This window comes from Mytilus trossulus, chromosome 1, assembly GCF_036588685.1.
Source record: "Mytilus trossulus isolate FHL-02 chromosome 1, PNRI_Mtr1.1.1.hap1, whole genome shotgun sequence".
Taxonomy (NCBI): Eukaryota; Metazoa; Mollusca; class Bivalvia; order Mytilida; family Mytilidae; genus Mytilus; species Mytilus trossulus.
Window position 1 is genome coordinate 27,043,599 of NC_086373.1, and position 20,216 is coordinate 27,063,814.

Sequence of the window (20,216 nt, forward strand, 5' to 3'; positions counted from 1 at the left end):
GGTTTTTTTAAATCTTTTTGATATTTTGTAATACCAAAAATGAAAAAATGTTTGAGTTAATTCTGTTTTTAACTGCTGAAATTACCTTTGAATAAACTTTGTATACTAAATTTGAAGATCTGTCACATGAATGTATATTCATATGTATGTAATATTAGAAAGATAATTAGGAAACGAATTAATATCAAGAATAAATCACCAAATATGCATAAATTCCAGAGTTTACTTTTTGCCTAAAATTATGTTCGGCAATAGGATGAATAATCATCATCCGATTTCAGGAAATAAGCTTAATGCCTGAAAATTTCAGGCAATAACTAAATGCCTAGGCGTTAGCTTATTGCCTAGGCGTTAGCTTATTTCCTAGGATTTTAGCTTAATGCCTAGTTTTACTTATTGCCGCTAACATATATATACTATGAAACCAAGACAGCTGAAAATAGAATTTAAATATCATATCATTTACAATATCATTTTGAGGAACTTAATTTGTCTTTCGTTTCCAGAGGATAAGGAAGATATAAGAGATACGTGTTTGCCTAATACACAGGAATCAGTCAATGAGAACGTCGAAGATGAAAGCTTACATGCACAAATTCGTGAAACGAATGGACAGGGCAGTGGAGCTTGCTGTGACAAAAGTTCCTTAGGTTGCAATGAAGACGAAAATAATCATTTCAATACTGAAAAAAAAGACGTCAAAGATGAAATGAGATGTGATGAAAATGTTGATGAATTACGCCAAATATTCATAACAAAAAATGGTGTGCTATGCAGGGAAGTCCAGAAAATGTTTAAAAGTTTCATCGATGGCGATGAAAAGACATCAAGACTGTTTAAAACGAAAGATGAAGATTTACCAAATCGTTTCCAGGATATAAACAAAATGCAGTACCCAGTGTTTATTACCGCTAAACATTTTTGGTTAATGCTTGATGCTACCTTAGGACCTCCATACTATTTTGAAAGACATATTGACGGGAGTTCAAAGTCCGAAATAGAAGGATGGACGGATATTGATGATATGCAAACAATTTTAGATGATGAATTTGATAGCGAGTATAGTGATGAAAGTGAAAGTGACGAAGAGGAGGAATTCGAAGTGGTGAATCAAAATATAACTCTCATTGAAAACAAAAGAACACGTATGAAGAAAGTTGATCCGAGACGTGAAGTGACTTACGAGGTATTTGAAGGCGTTATTTGGCCTCGCATTATCGGAAAGTTTAAAAAGCATAAAGGGAAATATCATCCTTCATTAGTCTGGACCGAAATTATGTCTATTATCAAAGGGTCTTATGAAGCAATCTATGGCGGAAGATATTTGGATAAGAATAGCTATTTTGAAATAGGAAAGAAGCAAGCCCCAGCTTTCGTCGATGAAAGGGAAATACTTTACACTTTTTTTCTTGAGTATGAACATATTCGACAAAACAGACATATGTTCGATCAAACAGATCTAGTCCAAAATTTGTATCAAAGATTTCGCAAGCAGAAAATTCCAAAATGGAAAGTGAAAGAAATATACGTTGATGAAGCACAGGACTTTGCACAGGCTGAACTGTTTCTGCTTATCAAACTTTGTGAAAGTCCGCATGGCATGTTTGTAACTGGTGACACAGCTCAAAGTATCATGAAAGGAATAGCATTCCGGTTTAAAGATCTAATCAGTCTTTTCCATTACGCCAGTAAGGACTCATCAGTAAGTTTAAATTAAAAAAAAGAACAAAATTGTTTGATGTTTTTGTATTCTTGTATGTGTAGCCCTTTAACTCTGATTCCCTTGCCCTAAATAAACTACACCAATTTAATAAATTCAATTTTTAGAATATTTTTATTTCGTTTTACAAAAAGTTATGATGAAACAAGGACCTACGATGAGGACTTCAAAATATAATTGGAACGTCGAAAGAATATAAAAATGTATTTTTAAAGAAGCATAATTAATGATTGTTCATCCAAATTTTTACCATTGATGACATTGAGACCTTATGTTTGGTTTAATAGCATATCTGTTTAAAATACTGACGTTTTAATCTGAGTTTGAACATTTGTAGGTTAAAACTGTCGGCGTTTCTGTTCAACCAGACCATATCTACGAGCTTCCTCACAATTATAGGTCACATTCAGGAATTACAGCTTTGGCCACTAGCGTACTTGATATTCTAAAAGACTTGTTTCCCGATTCCTTTGACAGTCTTCCAAGTGATCAATGTCTATTTAAAGGACCAAAACCAGTTCTCCTCGAAACTGTTTCCTCTGATCAGCTTAGTCTCATCTTGTGTGAAAATTTGAGAGAAACCTCGAAAATTGAATTTGGTGCACATCAAGCGATTTTAGTGGTTAATGACAAAGCACGTGACAATATTCCAGATGAAATGAAAAGTGGACTTATTCTTACATTATACGAAGCAAAAGGATTGGAATTTGATGATGTTTTGCTTTATAATATATTTACTGATTCAGAGGTAGTGATTTTTGTTCTAAGAAATTATCTATTGAATATTGTTAGTCATCTGAATTTCTTATGATCAGTAAGCTTTTTAAAAAAAGGAAGGGACTGGAAAACGCATGTATTAGTCCCTTCTTTTACAAAATAAGCAAAAACATATATTTATTCATGTATATTTTCAACCATGCGTAAACGTATATAAACATGATAAGCTGTGATAATGAAAAACTCATTCATAAGGGACAAAAAAACGCAAATATAAACTACCATAATGCACTGTCTATTCTTCAATAATGAGCGAAATCGATATTGTATACACTGAATAGTCAGCTATAAGAAACTGATGTAGAAGTATTCACTTATCCAATATTGTGTATATATGCTATAAACGTATATAAACATTGTTTTTACAAATGCTTTTTTTGGAACCCGATATAGCTTGCTGTTCGGTGTAATCCATGGTTTCGTGTTGAAGACCGTACTTTGACCTATAATAGTTTATTTTTACAAATTGGTATTTGGATACAAAACATTAAAAGAGTGTCAGAGGTTCACTGAGGGAAAATAATGACGTGCATCCGTCAGTAATATAGTTTTGTGTTAATCCAAAACAACGAAATTCTATAAGTGTGGGGTCTATTCCTTTTCATACGGCATTCTCAAATCTATAATCGATTTACACCAAATGAATATTACGATAATAAACCAATCAGAACTGACTTTTGTTACGTAATAAATTCAAGATGGTGGGTAAAATTGTATTCAACTAATAGTTAAGCATCGTCGTGCGAAGATGTCGGGTTCTACACAAAGAATAGCTATCTCTTTCCCCCTCTGACTTCCGTATAGCTGCCCTCGAAAAAGTATAGTGTTTAATATCAATAGATCAAGAGCAGAAGGAATGCTATCGAAACAGAGAAAATTGTTTACCTTTTTTACTACGTTATTTCATCAGATGACAATGCAAATACTTAACATTACGGCTAAAGTAAGTCTTACTAATTTCAGTCATTGGTAACGGGTTTAACGGTTTTGTTCTAAATATTATACATTAGTTAGAGTAATTGGCTATACAACCTTTGATGGTTATTTTGAAATCTGTTAACAAATTGAAATGTATTTTCAGGCTACAAAAGAATGGAGAGTTGTATTATCGTTTCTCGAAAAGCTTGCAAAGAAAGACTCAAAGAATGAATCAAAAATACCTTTGCAAGTGTCAGCAGGTAATACAATATGCACTAAGCATACATTAAATATGAAGATAATTTTGTACATGTAAAAACTCTTTTTTTAACCAAAAATTGTAAGAGAAAAAAATTCAGAATCTGTTGTTTCTTATATCGTTTTAGTGTGGTATATACATTCGATTTTATGTCAAGCTTGCTCCCTTGTTTCACTTTCAGTGTTTTTATACATTTCTTTATAATGAATTACCTACATGATAAACACATTGTTTTTACAAATGGCATTTTTGGAACCCTATATAGCTTGCTGTTCGGTGTACGCCATGGTTTCGTGTTGAAGACCGTTCTTTGACCTATAATAGTTCAGTTTTACAAATTGGTATTTGGATGAGAGAGTTGTCTCATTGGCACTATCTTCTTATATTTATATTACGGATTACGGATTACAATTGTGCCGAATTTTATGATTGGACAACAATTCTACCCCAATTGGAACCTCAATCATAATTTAATATGTCAGACGCACATTTCGTCTACATAAGACTCATCGGTGACGCTCAGATCAAAATAGTTACAGCTATACAAGTACAAAGTTGATAAGAATTGAGGACCCAAAATTTCAAAAAGGTGTGCCAAAATACATCTAAGGTAATCTGTTACTGTGTGACGCAGTCTCAAGTATACAAAACATTAAAAGAGTGTCAGAGGTTCACTGAGGGAAAATAAGGATGTACATCGGTCAGTAATACAGTTTTAAGTTGATCCAAAACCACGACATTCTCATTCCAAATAACTAAATGCATGTTTTAAAGTGTTATTATAAGTTTTAACATACACGCTAAAATTATTTTTACAGTTAACTACTAAATACTTCACGTATGCGGAAATTATAAAGTTGGGTTTTTCACTTAGTTTTCACAAACTGCTCTGTTCAAAAAAAAGATTCATAGAGTAAAAAGTCATGTTTGGCAGATATTTTTCTTGGTAATTTACTTTTGGTGTAAATGTTGTCAATATTTCAGATTTACGACCTTTGCCGTTCAATCCGAAACAACACAAAGTATTAAGTTCTGAATTAAAGCAGCTGTATACAGCAATTACAAGAGCCAGGCAAAATGTTTGGATATTTGACGAAGATAAAGAACAAAGGAAGCCAATATTCGAGTACTTTCAGGCTTTACATCTGGTTGAACTTGTTGCAGTAGATAAGGAAGTTAAATGTAAAATCAGTATATTGCATATCTCAGAGAGAATGAAATCATTGGGGTTGGGGTGTTGCACACATGCTTAGTATTTTGGAAAATTGATGGCTAGTAGGGTGGCAAGTAGATATTGATCTAAATATGTTTTTATGTTTCAAGTTCAACATGACATAAATGATTAGGTTAAGAGTATAACTATCCTAAAGTCATTGTGTTACTGAATTAGTTGCTTGTTTAACAATCTCCTTAGATATATAATTAAATTCTATAAATTAACGTTTGAATGAAAACACCCCTATTCTAAAACTATAACTTTAGTTCAAATATGCCATGCTAACATCAGTAGTACCCATTTGAATGCAGCAGTTGTACATTTCTACGAAGAGTCTTTTAAGTATTGGATAATCCAAAACTTAGAATAGAACTAATAGTTTATTACACCAAAAGTACAAAAAGTGTAGCGAAAGCCGGGCAACTCAATGATTTTTGCATAAGGGAGCTCAAAATTCTAAATCTTGTACAGCAATTTTTAATAACACAATATTCTTATGCCAATACCAAATGTATTGATGTAGTCGCAGCAATGTAGTAGATACGCAACAAAATGACAAAATATAAAAACTATGACACAATTAATACATTGCATGTAAATTGAAGACCAGCTTGATTTCATATCAGCAGCTCGTGTATTTTTACTTTGCTTTCCGTTTTTTGTTGGTTTTTTTTTGCTATTATTTTTGGATGCAGAATATTTGATTTGTCCATTTTAGTTATCTACTCTTAATAGTTGAGTTTAGTTCTTGATTGCACTAGTTGTTGTCGAATGTAATCTTGGGTGTCGCTCCTGATCAACTGATTGAGATTTGATAGCCAAATTTATAAACAAAAACAAATTGTTAGCCCAACACATAGATTTGCAACTGTCGTAGGTCGGGAACATCAACAGCGATTGTTGCATATCACCTTTTATTAGCTCACCTGGTACGAAGGGCCAAGTGAGCTTTTCTCATCACTTTGCGTCCGTCGTCCGTTGTTAATTTTTACAAACATCTTCTCCTCTGAAACTACTGGGATAAATAAACCCAAACTTGGCCACAATCATCATTGGGGTATCTAGTTTGAAAAATGTGTCCGGTGACCCGGCCAACTAACCAAGATGTCCGCCATGGCTAAAAATAAAAATAGAACATACATAGGGTAAAATGCAGATTTTGACTTATAACTTAAACAACAAAGCATTTAAAGCACATCTGACATGGGGGTAAAAATTTTTATCGGGTCAAGATCTATCTGCCCTGAAATTTTCAGATAAATTAGACAACCCATTGCTAGGTTGCTGCCGCTGAATTTGTAATTTTAAGAAAATTTTGCCGTTTTTTTTTATTATCTTGAATATTAATATAGATAACTGTAAACAGCAATTATATACGGCAAAGTAAGACCTAAAAATAAGTCAACATGACCAAAATGGTCAATTGACCCCCCTAAGGAGTTTTTGTCCTTTATAGTGAATTTTTAACAATTTTCATAAAACTTGTATATTTTTACTAACATTTTCCACTGAAACTACTGGGCCAAGTTCATTATAGATAGAGATAATTGTAAGCAGCAAGAATGTTCAGTAAAGTAAGCTGTACAAACACATCACCAGAACACAATTTTGGCATGAATCCATCTGCTTCCTTTGTTTAATATTCACAAAGACCAAGGTGAGCGACACAGGCTCTTTAGAGCCTCTAGTTTGATTTATTTTTTTAATTTTAAAATGCTTAAGGTGTTTCTCAGAAATCCGTGTTAGTTTCTGCTTTATAAATTCACTGTTCTGTGTTTTTAGCTTTTACAAGAAAGTCTACACCAAGGGAATGGGTTGATAAAGGAGAGGAATTTATGAAATTGAAGATGTATACTCAGGCTGTAAAATGCTTTAATACTGCAGGCGATTCAAGAATGGAAGACATAGCACATGCCTATCAACATTACAAAATTGCTAGCACTCTACATCAAAATAGTCCCCAATGGAAAGAGGAACTTCTTTTGGCAACTTTGAAATTTTTAGACGCAAAAAAAATCAAGGAGGCTGCAAAATGTCTAGAAACAGCAAAACAATTTGATCTGGCTGCTGAACTATATGAGAAAAGAGAACAGGTTAGTATAAAAGATAACTCTTTGATATCGTTATTTATGTTATATTTTCAATAACTGAATCTGTCAATATGTACAAAGTCGTAAACAGAAATTTTCCAGTATGTAAAGTACTGTATTTGATGAATGGTGGACAACTATATATTCAGGCGAAAATAAATTTAGAATTGACTTACCAACAACCAAATGTATTTCTAAATTACAAGGGCATTTATCAATTTGTTAACATAAAAATGTTTTTAGACTTATTCAAAATAAACTTATGATATGGTAATCATCAGAATACACTTTCGAATTTGACGAAATTGTGCTTTCCTACCTTACACAATGCCATGTTTTGTGTGGTTGATAGTATCAATTGTATCTTTATCTTTATTCTTATTCTTGAAATCAGGGAATTAGATTATTGAATCATGAAACTGAAGATGATTTTTTATTTAGATTCTAACAACTACTGCCCATATAAAAGAGGATAACGATAAAGTTATATATAGCCATCACGAAATGGCAAGTATCGTCAAATTAACCGCAGCTGACATTTTTAGATCACATGGCCCAAATAAATCATGGATACCAAATTTAATATTGTATTTACGCCACACGCGCGTTTCGTCTACAAAAGACTCATCAGTGACGCTCGAATCCAAAAAGGTTAAAAAGGCCAACTAAAGTACGAAGTTGAAGAGCATTGATGATCGAAAATCCTAAACGCTTTGCCAAATACAGCTAAGGTTGTCTCTTCCTTAATAGAAAAGCTTTAGTATTTCAAAAATTCAAATTTGTTCATTTATAAAAAGTACCATTTAAATGATAATTCTGGTCAACATAGAAGTGATGACTACTGAGCTGGTGATACTCTCGGGGAATTAAAACTCCACCTGCAGTGTCATCGACCCTGTGGTTGTAAAAAAAAATCGTCTACAAAAGACTCTAAGACACAATTGAGCTTTTCTCATCACTTGGCACATCCATTGTTGTGTGTTTGTTTCTTAACCATGCCATTGTAAGTTTATGTTTTACTAATGAGATCAAACGCCCCTTTGGTATCTTTTGTCTCTCTTTCAGATGCATAGTGAACTGCATTTTTTTCTGTTTTTAAAAATTCTTATGTTGTTGTCTCATTTGAATTTACCACTATGTCACCATGATGTCATTTTTCATATCTGAATTATATTTTACATCTAATCTTGGAGTAGAGATTTATTGCGTATTCATCTCTTTGCATGTGCGTGTGTTCAAACACACATTTTCTTCACAATTTTATGAGATCCTGTTTTACGCAATGTTTTTGTAAATAGCTTGACAGTGTTAATTTGTCACGTGTTATCACTTTTCAGATACTTACTTCTGTTTGACCGATACCGATTTACCGTAACTGATTTTGCCGATACCTTTTTAACGTTAGCGATTTGTCTTCATAGTTACGATAATGGTTTAACACAATATAATTCACACATGGGACTGCTGTCCAATTCTTCTGAAGAGGGTAACTAATCAGGGGTATTGACATAATTCTAAATGGTTTAACTATGTAATACAAAAGGGTTTTTTTCAGCAAATTATTTGAGTGAAAACCAGCCTACTAAACTAGTTCGAAGTACACCTTAATTTATTATATGTCTTTTATAATTATACCCCCGCTTTAAAAAAGGGGGTATACTGTTTTACCTCCGTCTGTCCGTCAGTCGTACCGTCCGTCAGTCTGTCCGTTAGTCCGTCCTATGAAACTTTCGTCACATTTTTCTTAGGAACTACAATACAAGGATTTCTGAAATTTGGTTTCAGGGTTTATCTAAGTCAGCTATACCGTGTGATGCTTTTTCAGATTGATCACTTGACAACTTCATGTTTACCGAACACTTGTATGATTGTACACATTATAGCCAAGTAGAAAATTTTCGTCACATTTTTCTCAGGAACTACAATACAAGGATTTCTGAAATTTGCTTTCAGGGTTTATCTAAGTCAGCTATACCGTGTGATGCGTTTTCAGATTGATCACTTGACAACTTCCTGTTTACCGAACACTTGTATGATTTTACACATGATAGCCAAGTTGAAAATTTTCGTCACATTTTTCTCAGGAACTACAATACAAGGATTTCTGAAATTTTGTTTCAGGATTAATATAAGTCAGCTATACCATGTGATGCGTTTTCAGACTCATCACTCGACAACTTCCTGTTTACCGAACACTTGCATATTTTACACTATTAATATTATCCACTTGCGGCGGGGGTATCATCAGTGAGCAGTAGCTCGCAGTTTCACTTATTTTTACTGCATTAAATGATTGTGTGGCAAGATAATCTTTTTCAACCGCACTTTTTTTTCAAAAAATAGATAGACAGTTGTAGAGTCAAAAACAGTAGAAAACCCAAATAGAAATAAACATGAGAAAGTCGTTTATATAATGATATTTTGTTTTTGTTCAATATAGAATAGTGTCACTGGGTCATGTTTTTCGTGTATTTTTAAAGATTCATCTTTTATTTTAAAAGTTTGAAAAAGCCGCTGAAATGTATAGAAGATCAAAGAAACCCCTAGAAAGTTGTAAATATTACGAACGTGCTGGACGTTACGAAAAATCCATTGATGTACATCTTGAAAACAAACAGTTTGAAGAAGCTATTCATTCACTACACAGATATCAGGTGAGAAGTAAAATTCACTGTCTTAAATTATATTTAGCGCTTGAATACAAAATCACTATCTGCTTTCTTGAGCAAATAAAACAAGCGAATGAAATATTTAAAAAAAAAAAAAACGCAGATGAAGATAAACTTTTTGTCGACCGCCAAAACGCTAATTTACGACCACATTCCTCTATAGAACTGTAAACTTGTACATGACATGTTTACAATTCTTAACTCACCTGGACCGATGGGAGCTATTATCATCCCTTGGGTACATCGTCCGTCGTCGTTAACTTTTTACATTTTGAACTTCTTCTAAAGAACCACTAAATGGAGTAGTTCAAAACATGGCATTAATGTTCCTAACAAAGTCTGACCAAGTGTTGAAACTTTGTAGCCGATCCATCATATAAAATGACCACAAGCGGGGGACTTAGTTCAACATAGGGCCTTATGGAAAATGCATACAAAGGTCTTCTGATAGAGAACCACTGAATAGAATGAAACCAAAGATAGCACGGATGTTCCTTATAAGATGCTGACTAAGTGTGGTTATTTTGTAGCCGATTCATCATTCAAGATAGCCACCAGTGGCCTCAATCATTATTTAAGTATATGTTATGATTTTAGCTCTTTAATATTATTTCAAAAGTAGAGTCAAGTGAGTGACACAGGCTCTTGAAAGCCTCTAGTTTATTACTAAATTTACACAAAAAAATCGTTATCATAAAAAAAGATATTGGTTTTAGATTAATACATGCAGATATTATTGTTGATGAGTATACTAGAAAAATCTAAATCCGTATTAAGCGTTATTATTCGATTTCATGCAGTAAGTTCACAGTCAATGTTTGACCTCCTTTTTTCATTTGTAAATTTTTCAAATGACTAAAATCAAGATATATAAATAATGTCTTGTCCTTTTTCTCTGAACATCTTAACGAGGTAAAAAGTGTATATGACTCTTTTTAATGCAAGATTTATGAAAATTTGAACACCTGTCTATCTATATGCACACTTCTTCTAACGTCTTATTGGATGTTTCAGGAAAACCCGAACCCAGAAAAAACAAAAGTACGGGATAATCAAACTGAAGACCAAATAAATAGGAATGCTGCTGAGTATTATCATACACATAAAAACCGTGACGAAATGGAAAAAGCTTTGAATAGAATTCATGATATTCCTTGCAGAGTTATGTTCCTGGAAAAAAAATTCGATGGTGAAAATGATTATATTAAGCTTGCAGCATCTATTTTATTGGAAAATGGTAAATGATTATCAAGTTCTGCTTTCTAAACCAGTTTTATTAAATAGTACACTTTCGTATTACAATTGTTTAAAATTATAATAACCAGTATCTATAATGAGATTTGAAAAGTTACATACGAAATAACTGTTTGTTTAAATTAACACTCTAGTTCACTAAATGACACAACGAGGTTCAGAGGTTAATGAACAACTTTGTTTTTATTTTATGTGATTGGGTGAACTACTACTACAGAAAGTCAACTCATTGTTTATCTGAATATAATTTTAATTCATTTATAATTAATTGAAATTATCCGAACTTCAATAATAACACCACTGACTAACTTAGCATATTTTTTGGAACACGTGTAACGATAATCAATCGCATAAAAAAATGGTACTATTATAGAGTTAGTCTTGAACAAAAAGAACCTAGACCATAGACACATAGTGATATACATGAATGTTTCAATTTTCAATGTATTGTATTGTATTCAAAACGTGTGAAAGAAAAATATTAACAATAACTTGATAAGACCCAATCATCTAGATCATTGACCACAAGTTTAATTTTTAGCTGTGATATATATGTTGATATTTCATATATGGTTTTATTTATTTTACTCCTAGGACAGACAAGAAAAGCGGCCAGTCTATATGTTGACTACGGTTATGCACAAGAAGCACGTCCGTTGTTTCGAAAAGACAAAGAAACATATATGATAGGCATATGTTCATATTTAGATTCTCTCAAACAAATCACCATTAGAGCTGATGGTAGTGCTATATGTTCTTACAGTACGAATACGAAGGAGATGACTAAACAGTTAGAAGAAGCAATTTTTTACTTCAATAAATGCCGAAACAAGTACAGGGATCGGAAATGCAATTACGGAGAGGTAACTGACGAGATCGGGAAATCGAACTTGCTTCTTGGAAGGCTAAATGGCCAGCAAAAATTTATTGGAACTGCATTCAATTGCTTTGTGAAACGAAAACCGCATACAAATGAAGTAGGAAAATTAGAGTGTCTTAGTTGGATGGTCAATAATTCCAACCTGAAAATAGACGCAAACTTATCAAAAATTGTGATAGGCATGGAAAACTTGTTTAAAACCTTTCTCATTTTAGTCCCATTATCAAAACTATCAACAAGATTTACGGAGCCAAAAAAGGAACAGTTTTTGAGGGATAATGGTGTAAAACTTGAAATTGGCAACCATTATTACAATCCTATCCACAAACCGCGTATACTTGAAGTTCTGGCAAAGGTTCACGATCCAGTAACTCTCAAAACTGTTAAAACAGTTGTCGATGATGTACCTGCTATTTATAAACTGATTGTTGAAGACCTTTTAACAAAAACTAAATTATGGTTATATAAAATAATAAAATCAATTGAGGAGGAACGACAAAAACTGTCTAAACCGACTATAAAATCGCAAAACTTTAAAGATAGGTCTCTGAGAGTCATTAAAACAAAAGTTCCTTTCACTCATAGTGAAGTTTTGCAGCTCATTCGTTTGGACATGCACAATGTTAAACTGGAACAAATTTTAAACGAGTGTAATACAAAGCTAGGTCTAAACAGGGAGCAAAACCTTCTTTTGAATCAGTCCGAACAAAGAAGTTTTCAGTTTTTCAAATGCAGAAGACTAATGGAAGATTTGATACTTACTGTACCGCATATCAGTAATACAAAACCAGACGTGTTCGAAATCTTGATTGGTGTACGGTCCCAAATGGAAATTTACTTTGAATCGGAATTGGCATCTTCTAAAAAGATAGAAACAAGTGTAGCTCGATTTTTCGAATTCATTTTCTTCAAAAAGATCTTAGGTCTGCAACAGAAGGTGAACGACAGTCTGACAAATCTCGAGTTTACAGTCTTACAAGAGAGAAAGAAAAATATGTTAGGTCGACAGAAAGCGTATTGCTGTGGCTTCATCTCAAAAATAAATATACAAAATCCATTTGCGTTATTCGTTGTTCGTTCTTTCAAAGAAAGTATTGATTATTTAAAGTTGTACCACAATCCATACAAAGCCTTGAAACGGTTTAGCATATTTATTGAGAGGATGAATAAACAACAAACAGAGGAAACAATACCAGAATTGACTTTACTTATAATTTGGGTCAAGTATTTCACTTCAATTGGTCTCAGTATGCAATCGAAATTTTGCGGAATGCAGAAGTCTGGAAAGAAATGTCATTTTGTTATTCCGTCGTCATATATCACAACTTCAAAATTCGTCGAGCGATGCATGTTTTATTCAAACGCATGGACAACTGACGCAATGATTTGCTCAAGCAAAGAAGCGTCAATTAGTGACGATATACCAGATTTTTTAGAAAAAAATATCGAGATATTGGCCGGAATTAGAGGAAATATCAATATCATAAGTATAATTTTTCGACGTCTTAATGAATATCTGCACTTACAGGAGTCGTCAGGACAAATAACGAGAGAAGATGAAGCTCTGTCCTCAATTATTGATATGGCAGAAGATGTTATATTATTGAGTATGGTATACGTCATAAATATGGGCGAAGGCATGTCATACAAACTGGAGCCATTTCTTTTTAAGGAATTTGCGGTTTTAGAAAATAGCGAAAGATATCCCAGATATATTTATGAAGCTATACATGGAATACAGACTTCCTCTGGCATAGCAGATATCTGCATTTGTGTAAACAATTTGTTAAAGCAAAAAGGGGATAGCTTGATAAAATGTGCATGGGATAATCAGAAGAAGCATATTTCAAAAGAACAAATTGAGTCGGTATTCAATACTCGATATAGTTTTTTCCTTCCACAAACACTACGAATACTATCAGATCCCACCTCTTATGCTCAAGAGACAAACGAAGAGATCCAAACAATACAACAAGAAATTGAAATCGACGATGAAGAAATAAGAACCGTTCGTGAAGAACAAGTGACAGTTGAAAAGAAAAAAATAGAAAATTTCATATTGCAAACTTTGACGGTTAAGGAAAACCTACAATCCAAAGTATCCATTGGGAACGACGAATGTTTAAATGATCCCTTGTTTTCTGGCCTACTTGTCAATGAAGGAGGCTGTGACGTTTGTGGCTGTTCTTTTGGAGGTATTGGTGACGATGAGGAACAAGACGATGCTGGAATAACCACAAATCATCAGCATGACCATGAAAGACCTTCACCATCAACAGTTTCAATGAAATTGAAATCTATAGCAAGGTCTCTGTCGTCTACATCGACGGAAAATTTTCCAACAGCAACATCATCAAACACTCAATCTATCATACAGAATGAACAAATTATTAATGCCCCTTCTATTCATTCCGGGGGATATTTGTCACAGAGATCGGTTTCTTTGGAGTCAGATGATAATCGAGATTTTGTAAGGTCTTTGTCATCGACCTCTGATGACCAAGCACGATTGACAATGCAAGCATTTGAAGAGCACACATCATCCCTTTCTCATAAAACAAAAATGAAAGAGGTTCAGATATTTTATGAAGATTATAAGAAGTATATTAAACCTGGTTTAGAAAAAGTTCGACAATTTATAACAAAATACGAATTATCCGGCGATATAAGTGAAAGGTATGGGGAAGATGAAATAAGAATAAGCCAACTGCTATCACGTTTTGAGGATTGTAATGCAGATTTAGCTGAAATGATTAAATCAAAACAATGGAAGACATTAAAAGATGTGGAGAAAAAGTTGCATCAACTTGTAGAGCTTAAATTGAAATTGAGAGATAGCGTCAAAGAATTATCCAGTGTAAAGCTTAAGGTACGTTAGATAGTATTTTACATTGTATGCATTATCAGGAAATCTCCTTTACCATTATCGGTGTTATATCTGATTGATTTAAGCACATACGTTTACTTTATATCTGATAACGTACTTTTTAGCCTTACACTGTCCCTTACCTATTAAACTGAATTCGTTTTTAGGAAATGATATTTTTTATTGTTTTGACTGAGCTATACATTTGAATATTATTTCATATCACCTAGCATTATATTTTAATATTACTCAAACATTATACCTTCCAAGTTTAAACTTAGTTTAGATTAACTTTTGTTCACGTATTCTAGAATTAAATACCTAGCACTTTGTGAATACTACTTATTTGCGATTATGAGTCTGACAGCCCTCATCATAGTTTGAAGCATTTTTTTTAGATTAAATATGTTCTTTATCTTAATTAGGCCTTATGTGACAATTTTTACGAGAAAAATAATTGCCTGATATATGTCCAAAACAAAAGACACGAAAAAATAGTATGACAAACATCATCACAACAAAATTAACCACTGAATTGCAGGCTTCTGGTTTGGAACAGGCACTTACATAATAAAGCGCGGTTAAATCTCACCAGCGATGAAAAGCATTCAACGTGTGCAAAATACAAAATGTCGTAAAACAAAACAAAATACGTATCTGACGGACCAGAAAAGACTTTGCACGTTACAACTCATTATTGTCAAGCAAATGAGAGGTCAATAGCTATAGTAGTACTTACAAAAAGTGTGATGAACTAATATTTTTGAAATATGAACTGACCATTAGAGGACCGGACGGACAAGGTGATTGCAACCTAACACTGACTTCTGAATTTGGAGCATCAATAGTCATATTGAAGGTCCTCTCAAAAACTTGTATTTGATTACTTCGTCTATCATCAAACATCAAAATATAATTTTTCTCAGAATATTTAATCATTTAACTTTTAAAATCGTCTCCACTGAATCAACAGGGTCAATTGAGATCAGCTTTGACTAAATTCGGGGTCAAATCATAACAATATTTTCAATGTCTGAACTAGATCTGAAAAGTACTAAATGATCATCGTGTGAATAATACAGTTTCTTTTGAATTTCCAATTTATCCATCGCTTTATATAATTCGTTTCCTATCTTTTCAATCTTTTTATATGTTTCAGACCGACATTGCAGAACCACACAACGATATAGATGAACTAGAATACAAACCACAGAAAGAAAAGAACAAACACAAAACTAAAGGGAGAAGAAAGAATAATTGGCGCAAAATTAATGTGAATCTTGTTGATTAGAACTCTACAAGGTCATATACAAATAGGACCGTTCAAACCGTCAAATAAACTTTATCTAAAGAATAAATCATGCACACAGATCCTGGCTACGCAACATTTTCAAAATTGTAGATACTAGTTTATATCTTTACATTACCATTACATAATTTTCAAGAAATGTGATGTGATATGAGACTTGTCGAAGGCCGTATGGTTGCGTATTGTTTCTTACATCCACTAGATTTGCACTTTGGTGGATGGTTGTATCATTGGCAATCATACCACGTCCCCTTTATTTTTATATTTATAAATGGTAAGTCATTAAGTACTGTTTTATAATTTTCTGGTCTGTGCGTCCGTTCTTCCGTCCGCTCGTTCGTCCGTTAATAAGCTGTGCATAGCTAAATACATGGAATATTCCAGAGGATAATTAGGATTATACCTATTTCAAAATCCTGCATTTTGCTGCTTAATTATTTTAAAAGTTTTATTTTCTTTTACCTTCAATATTTAGTTTCTTTAACACTTGATCCTGGTACAAATAAGTTTAGCTTGTCAAAGGTCTCATTTTTGATTACGCATCATTTAGAAAATAGAAAAAAGTCCTGAAAATACTCCAAGAGCTATATAAACCAACAAAAACAAACCATATTAAGTTTATTTTATAACCGGATGTAATGATCATTTTTTTTTGTTAAATGAACATTAATTATCAGTTGTATAAGTATTTCAAATGTTATAGGTAAATCATGGCTATCGAAAATTAGACAGCAAAAACAAAGTTACCCACTCAATCCGTTTTAAACTATGTGCACCACATATTCACTTTAAATTTATGTGTCCGATATGTATGACAGTTTTTACCCAAATTACAGTCAGTGAAGAATAGAAAATTTCAGAATATACACATTCCCTTATAAAATCAATCTTTTCCATTTGGTTTGATCCTGATAATTGGCACACGTGTTAAATTTATACTTTAAGGTCCATTTTCTTATTTCACGTTCAATTTTAAATATGTAATTACCTTGACGTTCGGTTGATCAAAGTTTGAGACCAATTAATATTCATAAAATAAAGTACACACATACATTTGTATTGTAGTTATTTAAATTTTGAGAATTTTAGGTTTAAAATAGTTATGCTCTCACCCTTCCGGAGCACCTAAGATCACCCCTAATTTTTGGTGGGGTTCGTGTTGTTTATTCTTTGGTTTTCTATGTTGTGTCATGTGTACTATTGTTTGTCTGTTTGTCTGCAAGGCCGTAACTAGGCCTCTTATTTTAGTGAGGCAAAATAATTGAGCCGAGCGAAGCGAGGCGAAAATTTTTTTTGAGGGTATGAAATGAATGGTGTAAAATCCTGCATTCTAGGCATTTTTAGAGAGTTTGATAATGTTTTGAAATTGGACACTTTTTATATAAATTTTTCATATTTTAAGACTTTTACTAACATCAAATTTTTAACAACTTTATTTAAATTTATATGTAAGATAATCATCCAAAAATCAATTTGAGTCTGCTGCCAGAACATAAAACAAACATCGATTCAGTAGAGTTTTCCAATTTTTTCTATGGCCGGTTCAGTTAAATCGTTTCAGAATCATCAGGGTCTGCTGATATCCTTATCGTGATGAACATGGAGCATGGCAAGACCGCACAATCTCTCGCCACTCATGCATGCTCTTTTCCAAGTTTATAGTCGTTTCAGGGCATTCTTTGTTTCTAAAGGTGGCACATTATCATCAACACAATGATCAATGTCTTCTTCCAATTCCTTCTCCATCAGCAATTCGGTAGCAGCATCGGTAGTAACAGTTTTGTTTGCAAAGGGGAATTAAGCTTTCCTGTAAGCACCATCATACAGTCGCATTTACAAAATATTAAACTCGCTTTTATGCTGACATAGAGTAGACAAACTAGGGATATAATGAGGTAAGATACATGTATGCCCATGTATATGATTCTATCTATAAAGTAAGTATATATGATATGGGTACAGGGGAATTTGAATGGAGTTTTTGACGTTTACATGTAGGTCCGTAATTTCAAATTATTTCTGGAAATAGTCGGTGGTATTCTAGTTCCAGAATCTATAAATTTAGGGGTTAGGGGTTGGGGTGTCAGATTCCGAAACCCCGAATATAAGAAAACGAAATTCCGTAGTCCCGAATAAATAAAGACAAAATCCTGTGTTAAAGGTTCTACCATTCCTCAATAATATCAAATTGGAATATGGGATATTCTTTCAATTTTTAAGGTTAAAGAAACATTGATAAAAACTAATCAATGCATGTTTCATATTATTTATATTTTATTTATCTGTAAAGAGAAAGATTAAAGTTCGTGAAATGGAGAAATGAATACGCAGACAGGACTGCCCCCTTGCGATGCCCAGTTCTTGATTTGTCAAAAGTTGGTGAAACGGAGAAATTAATACGCAGACAGGACTGCCCCCTTGCAAAGCCATGTACTTGATTTGTCAGTCTACTTATCGTTTTTGGATTGTTCGAATGAAGAATTTATTTGCAATACTCAGACTCTGTTCACAAAAAAATAGTTTATTCCTTCTTTACCTTCAGTGTCGCTTTTCCCTTTTCTGCAAGAGCCTGTTTTTAACCAGAGATCCATGACGATTATCGTTACTATAGGTTAATGTAATCGAGAAACATCACCCGTTGAGATGCTGAGTTATATCCAGGAAGAATGGTTAAAAAGGAATGATAACAAGTTATAGAAATTAAGGTTGAGACAGAACAACAAATGACTATTATACTTATATATATGTAAAAAAAAAATAATCAGTGTCGAAATTTTAGTGAGGCAATTGCCTCACTTGCCTCAAGGGTAGTTACGGCCTTGGTCTGTTTATCTTTTTTATTTTTAGCCATGGCGTTGTCAGTTTATTTTAGATTTATGAGTTTGACTGTCCCTTTGGTATCTTTCGTCCCTCTTTTTCCACAAAAGGTTTAAAATTATTAGAAATTATGATCTACCTACTATTCCAGATCACATGAGATTACTCCAGTCTTTCATGGAATTCTTGGTGCTTAAACTGTTTTTTTTGGTTTGTTTTTTTTGTATTGTTATCCTAATTTCTAATTATCCAATTCGGATTAATCAAATATATTACTAAACAGTACGCAAATGTTATGCGTATCCCATTATTTTAAGGGTAAGAATTATGTGTGAGTTACACTAACACAACACCGAGTTTAGGTCAATGTGAACACGGCCTAATGTTGACCTTAATATTCTTTCTACTTGTAAGGACATAAAAGATGTAAATAAAATTAAAAACGATATAAAGTAAAAAATAAAAAATAGATATGGAGATTTAATTCAAATTAAATTTCAAAACATTGATAATAAAAGTATTTTTTTCTTTATAAAAGACTTAAAAAAGATTACAAACTAGAATCTTACCAAATACAAATAATTTTCAGGAGATTAATCACTAAATTTAGAATCAGTGGTCACTCCCTCTTGATTGAAAAGGGGAGATATTTTAAGATCTTTTAAAATCCCAAGAGAGGAACGACTTTGCCATAAATGTAAAATACTAGAGGATGAGAAACATTTTTTACTTTATTGTGAGTATAATAAAACTCTAAGAAATGACTTTTTTCATCACATATGTACGGAAAATAATAACTTTAATAAATTAAATGAAAAGAAAAAAAATATTATTTACTAAATCCATCATCGCCTTTACAAACAAATATGTTAGGATCCTTCTTGAAAAAGTCATTAGAACTGAGGGCAGGGGACTCTTAACAGCTTGTTTGTTGTTATAAATTTTGATGCTGTTGCTATTGTGTATGTTTAATATATGTATGTACATATGTTTATTGTGTTAACTATGTTGGTCACAAACTGTAAAGTTTATATGACAATAAAAAAAAATTATTTAAAATATTTGTTGATTGAAGGTACCACATTTCATAATAATCGGATTATTCTGTGACTGATATAATTACAATATAAAAAAGAAGATGTGGTATGATTGCCAATGAGACAACTATCCACAAAAGACCAAATGACACAAACATTAACAATTATAGGTCACCGTACGGCCTTCAACAATGAGCAAAGTCCATACACCATATAGTCAGCTATAAAAGGCCCGATAAACAATGTAAAATAATTCAAACGAGAAAACTAACGGCCTTATTTATGTAAAAAAAATGAACGAAAAACAAATATGTAACACTTAAATAAACGACAACCACTGAATTACAGGCTCCTGACTTGGGACAGGCACATACATGAATAATGTGGCGGGGTTAAACATGTTA

The 20,216-nt window shown here is 32.8% G+C and overlaps 1 protein-coding gene across 1 annotated transcript in view; it reads left to right on the top strand.

Annotated features, from left to right (window-relative positions):
* LOC134708714 (TPR and ankyrin repeat-containing protein 1-like) overlaps positions 1 to 17,165 on the top strand; it is a 40,636-nt gene extending 23,471 nt beyond the window's left edge. The window contains exons 12-20 of the mRNA XM_063569317.1: positions 507 to 1,702; positions 2,058 to 2,468; positions 3,579 to 3,675; positions 4,659 to 4,856; positions 6,673 to 6,983; positions 9,482 to 9,634; positions 10,664 to 10,886; positions 11,498 to 14,652; positions 15,809 to 17,165. Coding sequence (XP_063425387.1) covers positions 507 to 1,702; positions 2,058 to 2,468; positions 3,579 to 3,675; positions 4,659 to 4,856; positions 6,673 to 6,983; positions 9,482 to 9,634; positions 10,664 to 10,886; positions 11,498 to 14,652; positions 15,809 to 15,940 — 5,876 coding nt within the window. The 3' untranslated portion in view covers positions 15,941 to 17,165. The remainder of the gene's footprint in view (positions 1 to 506; positions 1,703 to 2,057; positions 2,469 to 3,578; positions 3,676 to 4,658; positions 4,857 to 6,672; positions 6,984 to 9,481; positions 9,635 to 10,663; positions 10,887 to 11,497; positions 14,653 to 15,808) is intronic.
* Positions 17,166 to 20,216: the final 3,051 nt, after the last annotated feature.